Source organism: Columba livia, chromosome 27 (assembly GCF_036013475.1).
Source record: "Columba livia isolate bColLiv1 breed racing homer chromosome 27, bColLiv1.pat.W.v2, whole genome shotgun sequence".
Lineage (NCBI taxonomy): Eukaryota > Metazoa > Chordata > Aves > Columbiformes > Columbidae > Columba > Columba livia.
In genome coordinates, this window is record NC_088628.1 from 2192127 (window position 1) to 2208880 (window position 16754).

General features: G+C 55.8%; 1 protein-coding gene across 5 annotated transcripts in view; it reads right to left on the reverse strand.

Annotated features, from left to right (window-relative positions):
- Positions 1-16754, reverse strand: part of ADAMTS10 (ADAM metallopeptidase with thrombospondin type 1 motif 10) — a 62752-nt gene that overhangs the window by 6119 nt on the left and 39879 nt on the right. For 3 of the 5 annotated variants that reach the window (XM_021281338.2, XM_021281341.2, XM_005513906.3), the window contains 14 exons: positions 15569-15786; positions 14217-14300; positions 13924-14069; positions 12535-12578; positions 11522-11627; positions 11228-11374; positions 10724-10865; positions 9959-10066; positions 8163-8308; positions 7336-7399; positions 6396-6498; positions 1799-1932; positions 884-1007; positions 258-338 (listed from right to left, as the gene is read on the reverse strand). In XM_021281338.2, the coding sequence (XP_021137013.2) occupies positions 258-338; positions 884-1007; positions 1799-1932; positions 6396-6498; positions 7336-7399; positions 8163-8308; positions 9959-10066; positions 10724-10865; positions 11228-11374; positions 11522-11627; positions 12535-12578; positions 13924-14069; positions 14217-14300; positions 15569-15786 (1647 nt within the window). The remainder of the gene's footprint in view (positions 1-257; positions 339-883; positions 1008-1798; positions 1933-6395; positions 6499-7335; positions 7400-8162; positions 8309-9958; positions 10067-10723; positions 10866-11227; positions 11375-11521; positions 11628-12534; positions 12579-13923; positions 14070-14216; positions 14301-15568; positions 15787-16754) is intronic. The other 2 variants (XM_021281343.2, XM_065042253.1) reach the window with 2 other exon arrangements.

A 16754-nucleotide genomic window follows, 5' to 3' on the forward strand; every position in this document is an offset into this window, starting at 1 on the left:
GGAATGATGGGGTGTGGGGTTTGCTCAGGGTTACGCTGCTGAACAGGGAGCGCAGCAAGACAGGGGCTGTGTGTGCCACACTGGGACACGCTGTCCTGCTGCCTCCCTCTGTCCCCAGCCCAGGATGCCCAAGCCCGTCCTCTGCTGCCCTGGGAGGTTTTCCGTGCTGAGCCTTTCCCACGCCCTATTAATTGCAGGGAAATGGCAGCCCAAGGGGCATCTGGCTGGGATTTCAGTGTCCCCCAGCCCCAGCTCACCGAGGTAGTTGATGGAGAGGTTCAACTCCCGGATGTCGATGTGGACGGAGCCCTTGGGAATCTGGATCACCTCTTCGTAACCTGTGAGACAACCCGGGAGCGGTGAGCAGCAACGCTCAGCCTCCGAGCCCTGGGCTGGGTGGGAGTGTGTGCCACCCTGTCACCCGTGGGTTAAACACTGAATCAGGTGCAGGCACTGCAGAGGTGTGTTTGTTCAGCCACCCACTGCAACCTAATGGAAAAAGCGCTATGGCCCGCCAGGACGGGCTTGTTTGCTTTGCAGCGTGGACTCTCGTGATGGGACTGGCTGTGCTGGGGAGCTGCTGTGGAGCTGGGAGCCCCATGGGCATCTCCACGGGCATCTCCACAGCCTGGCCTGAGGGCAGCATGGGCTGGGAGCAGGGAGGGAGCTGGGTGTTCTGTGCCAGGGGCCTGGGTGCCAGCGGTGGCCGGGGCACAGTCGGGTTGGTGAACAGGAGCGATTTGCTCCCTGCTCGCAGCCTGGTCCTGCCCTTGGTGGTGATTCCCTGGGGCATGTTCCTGCCTGTCCTGTGCATCCCCAGGAGCATGTGAAGCCGACGAGGGACTCGAGGGTGGGTGACACTGGCCAAGCCGCTTGCTCCTACCTCCCTCCGGCAGGGACTGGTTGAAGATGCCCTCGATGGTCTCGCAGGAGCTGCCGTCTCCCCCACACACGCGACACTTGTCCTCCTTCGAGTCAGAGCCCAGGACACGGTCACAGCCCACATGCTGGAGGAAGGAGCAGCAGGATTTAGCAATTCTGGTGGGGCCTTGTCCTCCCCACACAGAGCGTGCAGCATCCAGGGGAGCAGGGATCTCCCCTGGGCTCCTCCTCACTCCCCTCCATTGCTCTGCACCATCCCCTCTGCTCAGCCCCCTTTTGTGGCTCCTCTCTGCAGGGACAGCCCTGGGGGGGTCTCTGTAAGGCAGGCAGGGGGCACAGGCAGAAATCCTGTGATGTTGGGACATGGCAGGTGTTGGGGTGTCTGCACTGAGCTGGTGGAGCTGCAGCAGCCCCAGGAGAGCCGTGTCCCTGCGGTAAAGAGCACACGTGAAGCCTCCGGCTCTGCCCTGCTGCCATGGTACGTGGGCTGGCAAGTGGCTCCCCAGCATGGCTGTGGCTACCGATGGTGCAATCCCCCTTTTGTTCCACTGTAATTTCAGCCCCATAGAGACAAAGAGATCCCAGAGGCACAGGAAGGGAGATAGACAGAGGGAGCCTGTCTGCCCGCCTGCTGGGGACATGCGCCGCTCCCACAGCACTTTCTTATAATTAAACTTTTATAGCCTTCCAGATCCCATTTCAAGGGAAATATCAAGTGCCTCAAACTACATGGGCTGTAAATGCAGAGACCCAGCGCTAACTCAGGCATGGGAGTGCATGGAGAGTGGACAGACACAAGCCCAGAGGTGGATGGACACGTTCCCACTCCACGGGTGACGGGGCAGAGGGATGCCCGTGTCAGGCAGTGCTCCTCTGCCCGTGGTCTGTGTCCCTGTCCCCCTGTCCGCAGCAGCACCTTGCACTCCCCGTTGACGCAGATGTCGTTGGAGTCCTGCCGACACGGCGTCCCGTCCACCACAGCCGCCGCTCGCTCTGTGTAGAAGTTGAATCCCTCGGCCAGGCAGTTGAGAGAACAGGCTTTCACACCCCCTGCGAGAGAGGACGAGGTCCAAACGATGCCATCAAGGAGAGAGAAGAAAGATGTGGAGATTCAGGGCTGGATAATGGTTATTTTACCCTTGGCCTCCCCACGGCACAGCTCCAGGTGTCCAGGACAATGTCCCTGCCAAGTGGAGGGACCCAAGGAGGGACCCAGGCACGTCCTTATTGATCAGCACTGAGCCAAGACCCTTGAACCTGACACTGGCACATCACGAGAGCCTGTCCCTTCTGCATAGCGTGGGAAACGCGGGGAGTAAGTGACAGGGAAGGTCACAAACTGAGCTGTTCTTATCTAGTGTTGGTCAGTCCTGGGTCACCTGGCACTTTACAATGGCTGTCAACACCCTTGTGTCCATTTCACAGACAGGGAAACTGAGGCAGCAGCTCGTAAGTGACTTGTCTGAGGCTTTTCAGCTACTAGACCAGAGTGTACAAGTTTTTCAGCTCCTAGCCCAGTTACTAGGCCAGAGCAACTATTTCTTTCTGTTCAAGGCTGGTAGATACTGAGTCTTCCACAGCAGGGTGAAGGGGATGATGATCAAGTTATAGCCGAAATACCCACTTCCCAACACCCCTTGCCAAAGCACCATCTGAGAACAGAGGCTGGATATCTGGATATTGACCTATGGTGCTCGGGAGCGGGATCCGGGACCGGTTATGGCAGGAGACACCTAGAGCAGAGCAGTTTCCTGCCTTCTGACATTGGATTTCATCAAACGTTGGTGCAGACTGTGCCATTTACTGCCTTTACAAAGCACCTCAAGGACACTCAACAGCCTGCACGAGAGACGCACACCTGAGCTGCGGCAATTCGCCCCTGCAGGCACCGCAACAGCCGTGAGCTGGAGCGGGGAAGCACCGGGGTCGGGAGCAACAGAAATCTGCACAACCTGCAACTCGATCTGGCAGATCAAAGGGGCAGATGGAGGGGAGGGGGGCCCAGCTGTGCCCGGGAGCACCCGAACGCAGCTGGAGAGAAGAAAGAGCAAAGCAAAGAGAGGGAGGAACAGGAGGAGACAGGAGAGGGGAATTCAGCTGCCTGGAGGGATACTGGCGAGGAGCAGGATGCCCAGGCAAGCCCCTGGAGAAGGTGCTCAATCAACCCTCGTCTGTACAGACAACCCCCCCTGCAGCCCCCCATGAGCAGGTGAGGGAGCACCAGGGCCATCGAGGGGGACAACACAACCACAACAAAAATTCACAGCCACCTATCCACACGCCTGGGCTCCAGGCCTGCCCAGCCAGACCTGCGGTGCAAAACATCACCTGCAAGGTAGGAAAACTCGAATCATAAGGGACCCACGGCGGCCACGGGACCTCCTGGCTCAGAGTGGCCGTGCAGCGGCATCTGGACACCCACACATGCAACTGTCCCCCCAGCCTGTGACAGGGGCTTGTGCTGGCCATGCTGAGACGCAGCTGGGATTTAGCCAGGGATTTTTGGCTTGGGAGCATCTCTCCTGCCGGTGGCCTCGCTCCTGGCAGCTGCACTGGCCCTTGGTCCCGGTCGGCGTGCGGCTCATTCCAGCCGCGCTCTCTCCGGCCGACACTGGGGTGCAGGGCAGACTGTGCAATGCAGCAGAGCTGAGGAACAGCCAGAAACTTGGGGCTGCATTTCAGAGCTCTCAGATGGGTTTGCTAAACTCTTTACATGCACTGTCCTTTCCCTTCCCTGTTTCCAGCTACAAATACCTGCAGTTCTGTGTCCAGCTCGGGGTCCTCAGCACAGACACACATGGACCTGCTGGAGAGGGGCCAGAGGAGCCACAGGAATGAGCCGAGGCTGGAACAGCTCTGCTGGGGTCAGGCTGAGAGAGCTGGGGTGTTCAGCTGGAGAAGAGAAGCTCCATGGACCTTATTGTGGTGCTTCTGTACTTAAAAGGCGCCCATAAGAAAGATGGGGACAGACTTTTGAGCAGGGCCTGTTGCGATAGGACAAGGGGTGATGGTTTTAAACTAAAGGAGGGAGATTCAGGCTGGACATGAGGAAGGAATTGTTGGCCCTGAGGGTGGTGAGAGCCTGGCCCAGGTTGGCCAGGGAGGTGGTGGATGAACCATCCCTGGAGACATTCAAAGCCAGGAAAGGCAAAAGTCCTCAGGTGACATTTCCAACGACTCAAAGTAAGTGTCTCTGAGAGGAGAAGAAGGATGAACTGGAGGCAGCAGGGCCCTACCGGTGTCAAGCCAGGGACAAACTGGGCCACGAATACCAGGGCACAGACGCTGAACAGCGAAACGCAGGCTCAGTTCAGAGCTTGGGGCTGAGCAGTCCAAGGTCAGCAACAGCCAGGTCTGCCGCGTGCTCCTTTTAATATTTAATCTAGCTATTAGAGTATTTGCAGTTGGCTATGCGGCACCTCGGAGGATGTTTTGTTCCTCCTGCCTGCCCCATCCCATGAAGGAATTAAAGTTCATTACAATTTATGATGAGCAATCTCCTGTTTTCTGCAAGCCCCTGCTCCTCCCCATTCCTCCCCCAGCCCTGTGAGCTGCTCCGCTCTCCCTTGGCTCTCACATCTGCCAAGAGCAAAATGAATAACTAAGTGAATAAAGCAAAATAAACAAACAATTAAAGCCACATTCCACGAGGTATCTGCTGACTGTTGAGCTCCGAAAGCTGAGCTCAGCACTTCTCGCTGGGCCTGTCTTGCGATCCTGGGGTCTGGGCTCTGGGACCATTATAAATCACCGACAGGAAAACACGTCGCACCGGCCCCGCGTAAAACCCGACCTCAACTTGCCAGTGACCCGGCGGCTGGCGTCAGGCTGTCAGCGGGCGGCTTCTTCCCAATTTCCCAATGGGATTGGTGCCCTCTCCAGCAGCCTGAGGAGCAGATTTGTGACCAGATGGAGGGCAAGAGCCCGGGGACGAGGCCACCAACAAGGATGGGTCCTGGGGGACTGCTTGTGCCCATGGGGAGGGAGGGATGGACACCTGCCACCCCAGAGCTCTCAGGGCACTGCTGGAAGAGCCCAGCAGGGAGATGATGGTGCCCTCATCACCTTCCCAGCGCTGGGCTGGGGGGGCTGGTACCATAGGGGCTGCGGGCGATAAACATGGGTCCTGAGAGCAAAACTAATGGTAAAAGGAAGACAAGAGGGGGCTGTTCCCCAGGGGTCTGATTTATGACATGGAGGAGTGGGTGGAGGTGCAAGGGATGCTCCCTGCCCAACCAGATCTACCTCTGACACCCCAATGACACCAAGTGTCACACAATCCTGCTGGCAAGTGAAGAGGTGAATACCGGTGGTGCTGAAGTCATAGAAACACAGAACAGTGTGGGTTGAAGGGCTTCCCTGCCTGGGCCACCGCAGAGGGAGACAGTGGATCCCTTTGACAACGAACAAACCAAACTGCTGAACAGCATGACTCCTCGTGACCATTCCCCACCGTCATCCCGGGGAGCTGAGACAGGGACCTCCCAGATCCCTTCAAACACAATTGTACCGATGCTCACAGATTCCTGGGAAGGAGACACGTTTCACCACCTTGTTTTATAGAAGAGGAAGCTGAAGCAGAGAGAGAAGAAGGGGTGTTTTTCGAAAGCCAAAGCAAAGATCAGTGTCAAGACCAGATCACAAGTCAAGGGCCGATGTTCAACTGGCCAACCATCCTCTGGAATCCAACACTGGGCCATGCTTGGGGAAGAGAGAGGTCCGAGCGAGGGCAGATCCCGCCTGCGGGGATGTCTCCCAACCTGACATCCACCGGGGTCTTTGTGTGACTTACTGCTTTGCAATTTTATTACATTTTTATTGATCCATCCCCTGCAGCCTCAGCACATCTGGTCCAGCTGCAGGAGCCCCGCTGGGAGGCTGTGCTTATTTACACAGCTGCAAAGGATTTCCCCAGTCAAGTTCATTAACTACATGAAGGAGACGCACTGTTCTTTCTCATTATTAAGAGATTTCTGCCTCCTGCCCCCTCTCCTACTTTGACACTTGTGTAGGACGCAGGAGGACTGACCTTGGGAACAGGGGAGCAATGCTCTGTGAAGGATCCACCAGTTCTGCCTGTGCACAGACTGGAAGTTTTACCTGCCTGTGCAGCGAGAGCCACTCTTTTCTCCCCATCAGGTACCACATAGGAGCAACTCCCCCTCTTGTCTGTCTTCCTCTTTGCTCACTGAGCACTTAAGGAAACACTCAAAGAAAAAAAATACAGCAGCTCTGATGCAGCTGGAATTGTTTCTAGCAGAGGAATGAAGTTACAGAGCAATTGCACAGGGGTAAGTGACCCAGGGCGTGGTGGAATGGTTGTGGGCATGTAGATGGATGCATGTAGATCCAGGACACCCCAGGGACACAGAATGGGCAGCCTGGGGGACCTGGGCTAGTGGAGTTGGTGACTAAGAGCCCACCAGACCACTTGACATGTCCCTGCATAGAACGGCAGGGAGCAAAGCCCCACACGGCCCCGTGCCAGGGGATGCTCAGCCCATGGTACTCACCTCCACGGTACGTCTTCCAGGTGTAGTACTTCCCTCGGAAGGGGACGTTATCGAATTCGGCACACTGCAGCTCTCGGAAGTCCTGGGAGCCCGGCGGGCAGTCCTGCGGCCACACAGCCAGTGATCACCCTGGGACACCAGCCTGCCCCATCTGCTCGGGGGCAGGAGCTGCTGCAGGGCTCCCAGCCGCGACTAACGCCAGCCCTTCTGGGACATGGATACCAGCCCTGACAACTGGACACTGTGTATGGCAAGAGCATCCTTCCTGCAAAGCTAAACGTGATTTGAAGCCTAACAGCACAAGCCATCGGGCCCCAGCGGGTCTGTCTGCAGATGCAACACTCACTCTTGCGAGCAATCCTTTAAAAGCTTGGTGCAAACCCAGGGGAAGCAATGGGGAGCCATCTATTTTCCTCACAACCAGCCTGTGGATGTTAAAACTACCATTTCCCATGTTCAAAGCTTCACTGAACTCCCCAGCACACTTATTTCTCTTTGCTCCCCTTGAGGTTTAACCCGTGGCCCTGCGAAGGGAATTGTTTCACGAGCTGCTCTCTCCTGGTCAGCCCTGCACTGGCAGCGTGCGAGAGGCAACGGCGGTCACATCAGTGCTGCTCTGATCTCTCCCCGTTTTCCACGTTATCTTTACAGGCCCCTTCTTGATGCTAAATCCCCGCAGGTACAGGCATTTCACCTGCCCTCTGAGCCAGCTCGCAGCCGGTACAGGCATGCATCGTCCCGCTTGACTTTCCCCACTGCGGGATTGCTGCTAGGACAGCCCTGTTCACCCCTACCAGTGCTGTCACCTCTTCCCCTGGTCCCTGTCACCTCCTTCTGTGTGTCCCACAGCCACATCTAACGCCCCACAGCCCTGTCCGCCCCGCCGGCAAAGCCCCGCTGTCCCACCTCCGCCCCTCTCCCCGAGCCCACGGGCACTCACGTCGGTGTTGCAGGACCGGTACCGCTTCCGCTCGCCCAGGCAGTACTTCCCTCCGATCGTGGGCCTGCAAAGCAGGGAATGAGATGGGAGAACCAGCTCAGGGCAGCGAGCCATGGCTGCGGCAGGCGGCTGCCCCAAGCTAGCAGTAAGACCGTGGGTTTTCCCAACCCTGAACCGCTGCAAGGACAGATCCTGCCTGGAGGGGCTATTGCAGAAGTGCAGTCCCCTAAAAATCTTCACATGCTCAGCTGCAAAGTGCACAGTGGAGTTGTGCAAGTGGCTTTGGATGTGAGGCTGCAGACCCAGCACCGGCAGCAAAAGCACCGAGTTGCTGTGAAAGGAGGACAGGGGCTGGAGCACAAGTGTGATTGAGCGGCTGAGGGACCTGGGGGTTCAGCTGGAGAACAGGAGCTGAGGGGAGACCTTCTGATCTCTGAACTGCCTGAAAGGAGCTTGGAGCCAGGGGGGTCGGGCTCTGCTCCCCAGGAACAAGCGCCAGGAGCAGAGGAAACGGCCTCAAGTTGCGCCAGGGGAGGTTGAGGTTGGATGTGGGGAACAATTTCTTCCCCAAAGGGCTGTGGGACATTGGAACAGGCTGCATGGGGCAGTGCCAGGGCTGGGTTATGGGTGGACTCGATCATCTTGAGGGGCTTTTCCAACCAAAATTATTCCATTATTTGTGTGCAGGAGCCAAGACCCTCTTAGGAACTGAGCGCAGAGCTGCACAAGCACCTGGCTGCTGCCCTCCCTGCTGACCCGAACAGCGATGCGGTGCAGCCAGGACACGGCAGCGCCACAGCGACATGGCCACGAGCACATCCACCCACCGCGGGCTGTCACAGTGCCGAACAGATGATGATACACCTCCGCCGCACGTCCTGCTGCACTCTCCCCAGGATGACCAGGCTCCCCAGGCACCATCCACGCCGGCCGGTCGGGTGCCGAAAGGTACACACTCCCTCTTGTAGCACCACTGGGGAGAGACAGAGCTTGTCAGGCATTGGAACAGGCTGCCCAGGGCAGTGCTGGAGTCACCATCCCTGGAGGGTTGGACAGACGGAGATGGGGTTCTCAGGACATGGGGCAGTGCCAGGGGTGGGGGAACGGTTGGACCCGATGAGCTTGAGGGGCTTTTCCAACCACAGTGATTCTGTGATTCTATTTGAACACCCTGAGGACACTGTCTGCTCCCTCCTCTAAAGGGGTCCTGGGTCAATCAGGGTGACACACATTGTCACCAGGGATGTGTCACTGCCTATAAAACCGTGTGGCAATGAGTCCCAGGTGGGACCTGAATGAGAACTGCTGCTGCTGGGTGGCAGGACCAGGATCCCTGGGGGACACAGACACCTCCACCACCAGCTGCTTCCTCCCAGGATGGAGTTTTGTACATGCACTGGCAGCTCAAGCTGCAGTTAATGTGTTAAAATGACCTAATCTGCAGAAGGTCCAGGTTAAAATAAAGTTTTGATCGTAACAACAGTGCTGTTGTGTCATCGTTCTGCCGAGGATCCCTAAAGAATCAGCCTGTGTCTGTCCTGCTGGTGACAGATGCTCAGTCAAAGTTGCCTATAAAATACTTCCCTCGGACCTGGAAATGTCCAGCGCCGCCGGAGTCAGCAGCGATGCATGGAGCAGGACAGAGCCAGAGCCGCTGCCGCTCTCCGGGCACGGTGCCGGACATGGTGCCTTGGGGGCTGAGATAATCCCAGGAAGGAAGAAACTGCTGTGTGCTTCTTCCAGGGGCTGAGAACCCACCCTGGAGCTGCTGGCACAGCTTCTCCCAGCTCTTGAGCCAGGTCCCTGGGCAGGGAAAAATGAGCCACGGCCTCCCAGGACACGCAGCTGGAGACCGTGCCCAGAAGCACCCAAGGGTGTGACCCACACAGAGGAGATGCTCTGCAGGCACAGCCTGGCTGCTGGCCCTACTGCTGCTCCTGACTGGAGGTACTGGGGCTGCTGCTTTTGCAGGAAGGACAAAGGAGCCTGCCCAGCCCCTGCAAATCCCTCCATGTGCTCCAGAAACCTCAGAACATCTGTGACAGGCTCTGCCCTTGCACCCTGGCTGCTGGGAGCAGACCCCAGATGGATCTCCTGCAGCAACCATGGACGTGTGCTGGCTGCAAGACCAGATCATAGAATCACAGATGGTTTGGGTTGGAGGGACCTTCCCAGCTCCCCCAGTGCCCCCCCTGCCATGAGCAGGGACATCTTCACCAGCTCAGGTTGCTCAGAGCCCCGTCCAGCCTGGCCTGGGATGTCTCCAGGGATGGTTCATCTACCCCCTCTCTGGCCAACCTGGGCCAGGCTCTCACCACCCTCAGGGCCAACAATTCCTTCCTCATGTCCAGCCTGAATCTCCCTCCTTTAGTTTAAAACCATCACCCCTTGTCCTGTCACAATAGGCCCTGCTCAAAAGTCTGTCCCCATCTTTCTGATCAGCCCCTTTTAACTCCAGCCATCTATGGAGGGAGGGGGTGGCTTCATGTTCAGGAAGGACAGGCTGGTGGGTGCTCTTAAATCAACCCCGTGCTTACCAATGCAAACAACAACCTTGGTTATTGCTGGAAGAGGGATTTGACCACTCACTGTCAACTCGCTACGGTGCCCCAGGCTTCCTTACCCCCTTTTCAATGGTGTTGGTTTGGCAGATGGTCCCCTCGGCAGCAGGGATGCTGTTGGTTATGCAGCGATTGCTTTTGCTCAGACACCATAACTCACTGCAGACTTCCTGGAAAGAGCGAGATTTTGGGGGGAGAGAGAGGGAGGGAGGAAGAAAGAGACAAAGAAATAAAGCTGAGATTAGGATTTGCTTGTGCTCAGGGCTGCGAGGCCAGGGCAGCAGCACGTGGGTGCACTTGGGAAGCACCAGCTGGGCTGGGACACAGGGACAGGAGCTTTTTCAGCGTGATGCAGGGTGGCTTAGCTGTCACTCAAACGTACCTACAGCACATCGACCCACCTCATCTGGAAGAAAGAAGCTTCTCTGCCTAAGTTTGTGTGAGCAGCATAATGACTTCTAGTAAAGATCATGAAACATACGTCTGTGAACAAACCCTCGCCGAGAGGTTTCTGGATGAGGGGACTGCAGCTTGGCTCTCAGCTGCAAACCTTGGGGTCCAGCACCAGCCAAGGTGTCAGACAGAGGCAAGAGACTAATCTGACCGAAACTGAGCTGGAGTCAACCTTTGTGGATGAGAAACGACCTTCTCTGTCCTCTCCCAGGGAAGCAAGGCAAAAAGCTCACAGGGAATGTGCCAGTGCCCTTCGTTTGAAGCACATGGCAAAGTGATGTGGGCAGCAGAGGAACAGTCCCACAGCCCTTTGCCCCTGTAGGCCCCGTCCCCCACCCCCTGGGAACCGATAGTAAAGCAGGAAGGCTCTCTACCCCGTATTTACACTGGCGAGATTTAACTCCGTACTGGAAACGGCACTGCTCGTCTGCATCGTAGGCCTGTCCTGGAGCCACCGTTGGGTAGATAAAGTCTTGTTTGGGAGGAGCGTTGTTCAGGCATAATCCCATCCCAGAGCTGGAGACAAAGAGATGAGAATCAGAGCTCAGGAAGGCTGTCAGGAGAGTGTCTTGGTGGAGCCCCAGCAGCAGAACTGGATCCGCACACACCTGAGCTCTCGTGTGCTTGGGGGGATAACTCCACAGCCTCCTCCAGCACAAACTGGTGCTGAGAAAGTGCTCAGAAGTCCTTCTATCTGTGCCCTCGGGGCTGGGGAGCACAGGCTCATTCTTAGGTAACTTAGACAGAAGGTACATGGGCTGCGTGCTTTGGGGGCTTTTCGTTGGCTTTAACCCCCTCCTCACAAGCAACTGTGAGAACCTGGAGGTGTGTGTGTGTTGTGAGGTAGAAAGTAGGGCAAGGTGAGGTGGATTCCTTACTCCAGGAAGCTGGTGATGTAATCCCTGCTGCACGTGGACCATACGAACGGGTTGGTCTTCATGGTGATGTGAGCAGCCATGAGCTTGGCCGTTTCTTGCCCGCGGGAGCCACAGCTGTTGCCAACCCCGTCGTGATTCATGCCAAACCTAGAAAGCATCACCAAGGCAAGAGTGAGATGATCAGCTGTTGCATTTTTGACACATCTGGATCATCTGTAGGAAGGAGTTTATAGATCCCGTTGGCAGGAACAACCCAACGGCTGCTCCCAGGGACAGCTCTGGCACAGGACTCACGTGTGGCCGATCTCGTGGGCGATGGTGAAGGCTGTGGCCAGGCCAATGTCCTCGTTGATGCTGCAGCTTCGCTCTCGTTCGCACATCCCGCCAACAGGGGCCAGGCCTGGGGAAGCCAGATGGAGCTGTCACACACAGGCAGCACAAAGCATCTGCAGGGGACGTGGGTGGCATTTGGGGGACAACTGATGTGCTTCACACTCACTAATGCTGAGCATGGCTGGTACCAGCTAGGATGCTGATGGCCTCTTGGCCACCTGGGCACACGCTGGCTCATGTTCAGCCAGCTTGGTCCTGGCTGACACCCACCATGACCAGGAATGCAGCCTGACTCCATTTGGGGGGCCGGATCTTGCAGAAATCCCCCTCAAATTGCAGTGGAGGATTCCCCTGGCCCAGGGACACTGTCCCACCACCATGGGCTGTGCCCATAGCACAGGGCCATGGAAGGAACAGCTTCTGTTAAAGGAACAAACCCCAACATGGCACCTCCGGCCTCAACCTCCTTCCAGGCACCTCGTCTGCAGCCACATCAAGTCAGAGATCCACCAACTTTTTCTTTTTAACTGCAGTGATTCAGAGCAGTAATCCCTCCCTGACTGCTTAGTCTAGACCAGGGCAAGACAAATTAGGAGCTACAGCCAGAGAGAGCTGCAGGGTCTGTCTGCGTCTAGCAGTTTAAATAAAGAACTCCCTTTATAGTCGTCACAAAAAAGTCTTATTTCTCTCTGCTAAGCCAGGAATACTCCACTAGGCTATGGACCAGCCCTAGATGCGAGCGGTTCTTAATCATCAGGCTGGACCCGACCCAGGGATATAACAGAGAAGCGTTCCAGAGCCCATCCGTCCTCCGGCTTGCTGCTTTTTAGTGTTTACAGAAGTAAGGAGGCTACACAGTGGAGTGGGCTGGAAAACATGGGTCTATTCTTGGCTCCGCTGCTTCCCCCCATGCTGCCCTTGCTTGCCCCTCTCCCAGAAACGCACGGCTGAAGGGGCAGCACAATCCCACCTACCCAGGGTGCCGCAGGGTTTATTCTTGTAGATGCAAATGTCATATCTGCAAAGAAAGAGAAGGCAGTGTTAAGAACACTTGCAATTCTGACTGCTCCAAAACCTTTTGTAAGCACATCTCCATTTTACCGGCTTCAAAACTGCACAAATGGCTCAAGCGACAGTTCTGGAATGGAAAGCAGTGACTGTAACAGGTAAGATGTCTCTGATCTGTATTGTATAATGCTCACTTTCCCCAGATTTTTAAGGATAGGTCCTGTCCCGTAGCTATGGGGCAGTGCTAAACAGAGCTGGAGGTTCAGTTTTGATGAAGCGTGGTTAAGTCAGCAAGGACAATGTTATTCCAGCCTTGAAGGTCTTTGGGTGGGTGTTCCAGCTCCCCCAGTGCCTGCCCAGGAACCAGCCACTGATCCCCTGGGAGACACCGGGCTCAGGGATCTGCCCCAGCAGCACAGGGCCGGTCTCTTGTCTGTTACGTCAAGTCCCTTGCAGCAAATCGTATCAAACAAATACGTAATTCTGAATTTTACCCCCCCCGCAACCCAACAAAAAACCAAACAAAACCCCAAACAAGCCACCAAGGAAAAAATTCAGTTTTAAAACATGTTCCATTTCAAAACTCAGTGTCGTTTCATAGAATCATAGAACGGTTTGGGTGGGAAGGGACTTTAAAGATCATCTAGTTCCAACCCTGTGCCATGGGCAGGGACACCTTCCACTAGGCCAGGTTGCTCAGAGCCCTGTCCAGCCTGGCCCTGACCCCACAATGGGTTAAGCGTAACATATTCCTGGTGACGGCTCCTGTCCCTTTGGCTCCTGGCACAGGGTCCAAACCTCTCACCCCCAGCAGGAAACCAAGGGAGTGAAAAACATTTGTTACTCTGTTTTGAGTGAATACCAGTAATGTGTGCGGAGGCTCTAGTTTGACACGTCCCCGCGAGAGTAAAAAAGTCCGCAGCTCAGCAAGATGTTATCGGGAGACGGGGAATTTATTAGCGACAGGGCCGGATGCGCTGGTGCCGTCCAAGCCCGGCACAGCCCCGGCGAGTCATCTCGGGTGAGCTCAGACATCTGCTGGGAGGCTGAAGGACTCGGAGACGGCATTGGCATCCTGCACATGCAGCAGGAGGGGAAGAAAAGCAAACGCCGCAGCCCTGGGAGGGTGAAGCTGGGGCAGGAGGGCCTTTCACTCCTTCCTTGGTGCTTGCAGGCTCTTATCTCATGAGCTCCAGGGAGGGATGGATGCAACAGGCAGCTCTCAGGAGGTCCCAGGGAAGAAATTATTCCCCAGCTCCAATATGAACCTTCCCTGGCACAACTTGAAGCCATTGCTTGGACAGAGATGGAGGGCAGGGACACATAGGACAACCCCCTAAGGAGCTCAGCCTTACCTGGTGATCAGCACCGCGGTGTCGTGGTTGGCGATGCCATTCTCTGGGATAGCGTTCCCATTGCCGTTCCTGTTCACAATGGATTTCTGCCACTTGCAGAAGCTGTCCAGGGATTTCCCGGCGTGGTGGTTAATCTCCAGGGTGGGCTGGAATGGAAGCAATGTGACAGTTGAGAGGATGTGGTGCAGATCGCACTGGGGGGACCTCCCAGGGGTGACATCCAGGGGGAACACACAGACCCACAAAGGAACGGCAGAGACATGATGGAAGCGGCTCAGCAAAGCCCACCTTACCTGATCCTCGGTGAGCAGAATCAGCCGGGTCACCAGGATATTGACAATATTGCCCAGACTCGAGTCCTGGAAAAGTTTGGCAACCTGACCTCCAAGAAACAAGAAAAGACGAGTCTTAAAAATGAGCTCACTGGCTAGGTGATGGTGCGATTGGCTGGTACACACTGAGCACCTGGCACTCTGGCCACACTCCGCGTGTGTCCTGTGCTGAGGACACAGAGCTGGACCAGCACTGCAAGGGGGTCTCACCAGAGCAGAGGGGCAGAATGTCCCCCAAACCTGCTGCCATGCTGCTTTTCATGCAGCCCCAGATATAATTGACCTTCTGAGCTGCAAGGGCACATTGCCTGGTCACGTCCAACCACGTTGACATCCTGCAGCACCTGCTCCTTGCCCACAGTCAGGTGGGGAACCCCGCGGTCCTGGCGTTACCCAGGCACAGGGACAAAGCTTTGCTGACTGCCCATCAACAGGGAACGACACAGCATCTCTCAGAAATCTGCTGCCACACGATGGGTGTCTTACAGCAGACAAAACAGCTCGAAACGGTATTGTTTTAAAAATCTGGCATCTGCTTTAGAAATGCAAACAGAGCAAGCCATGAAAAGAGATCCTGCAGAGGACAGGACAAAGAACCATCACAGAGGGGCTTTCAGCCATTTGATGGATAACTTCCAAGCCTGTCTCACCTCACAGGAGGATTCAGCATGGCCAATTCAGGCTGTTGATGCATCTAGCCTGGCATCCTGCTGCCAGCAACGACCCCAATGTGATGCTGCAGGGGAAGCTCCTCTGCAGTAACGCAGAGCTGCGGGCAGCACCGTATGGAAGAACGAGGGTATTTCTCCCTTCCCCTCACGCGAATCAACCCCCAAGCGTGAGAGCTCCCTGTCCTTCTGCTTTCCCATGTGTTTCTCAACTTGGCTGGCCCTATTTGCAATGCTAATCTGAGATGAGAGATGCTGTTCAGAGAAAGGGCTTTGTTCTCCCAGTTCAGATCTGGCCTGGAGCATGGTCAGAGTGGCCAGAGTTTCCCTCTCCTGCAGCGCATCCCCTGCACAACAGTCCCTGCATGCCCAGAGTATCGTTGCTCAAGAGCAGCAACAACACGCCAGGATTTTTGACCCAAATGTCTCGCTCTGGGGATGGGGAGAAGCTACTTCCACCCTGGAACAGATCTGCTTTCCCCACTGCATTCCCTCCACCCTGCTTGTGTCCTTGCAGGAAGAGCACATGGCACCCTCTGCCAAACCCAGACGTTTGGGGTGAAAACCAGGATTTATTCCTGCCTGCTGCTGAGCGTGTGAGCACCTGGGGTCCCCCAAGGTCCGCGATGTGGTTATAACACTTACAATATTCATGATGGCCAGGATGTACTGCTCGATGTCCCGCCGCCCGTGGTACCCCACCATCATTTTGTCGGCCACCACCAGTGTTTCCACGTAGCGCTCTGTGCTGACCGACCTCTTCAAGGGCAGCTGCCCGCGCTGGCTGTGGTTGCCGGATGGCTTCAGAGGGGATGGCTTCAGTGACCGCAGCCACCAGTGCCTCCCCTTCCAGGGCTTCTCATCTGAGGAGGTAAAGAGATTTATTTAGCAGCGATGGGGCAGCACGGGGAGGTGAGGGACAGGCTTGGTTCCAGGGAAGGAAAGGACATTGCAAGGCTCTTTGTGCACCAGGCCCAGACCCAGCAAATGCCCTTGTTGCCATCAGGTGGATCTGCTGAGCGATTCCTCCTGCAGCCCAGGGGCTGTCCTCCTGTCTGTCCTCCTGTCTGCCCAGGGCTGCACCTCAAATCCTGGGGTGAGTTTGGGGCCCCTCATGACAAGAAAGACCTTGAGGTGCTGGAGTGAGTTCAGAGAAGGGCCCAGGCTGGCCAGAGAAGTGATGGATAAACCATCCCTGGAGACATCCCAGGCCAGGCTGGACGGGGCTCTGAGCAACCTGAGCTGGTGAAGATGTCCCTGCTCATGGCAGGGGGGACACTGGGGGAGCTGGGAACATCGAACATCCCTTCAACCCAAACCGTTCTATGATTCTATGTGCAATTTTCATTCTGTATCAACATTTCCCGGAGCCCACTGTGACTAACCAGACCCCACAACCCACTGTACAAGACATCTTTCCATCTGGTCTCTAGCACCAGCAGATGTATCTCAGCGCAGACATGATCCTCAGTGACTAAAACCCAAAGACAAGTGTGTTCTGAGCATGCGTGAGCTACAATTTCTCAATACCTTGTAAATTGGCCAAATCTGGGAGGATTTTCTTAAGAACAATAAGAGGCATTTTTCTTCTCTTCTATCCCACGCTCTATTTACAATTTACAAGCCCTGCTGCGAAGAAGAGAGTACAAGAACTTTCCAGAGATCGGGCCACCAGAAATCCTTAACATGGGTAAAAGCAAATACAGAAAACTTTCTTGACTGTGGGAGATACATTTGGTTCTTTGCCATACAGGGCAGTGTTGTCCCTCAAAGCCTGGTCTACTGGGATTCTTCCAGCCTGCACTGGGATGGACTGGGCATGTGTTGGTGT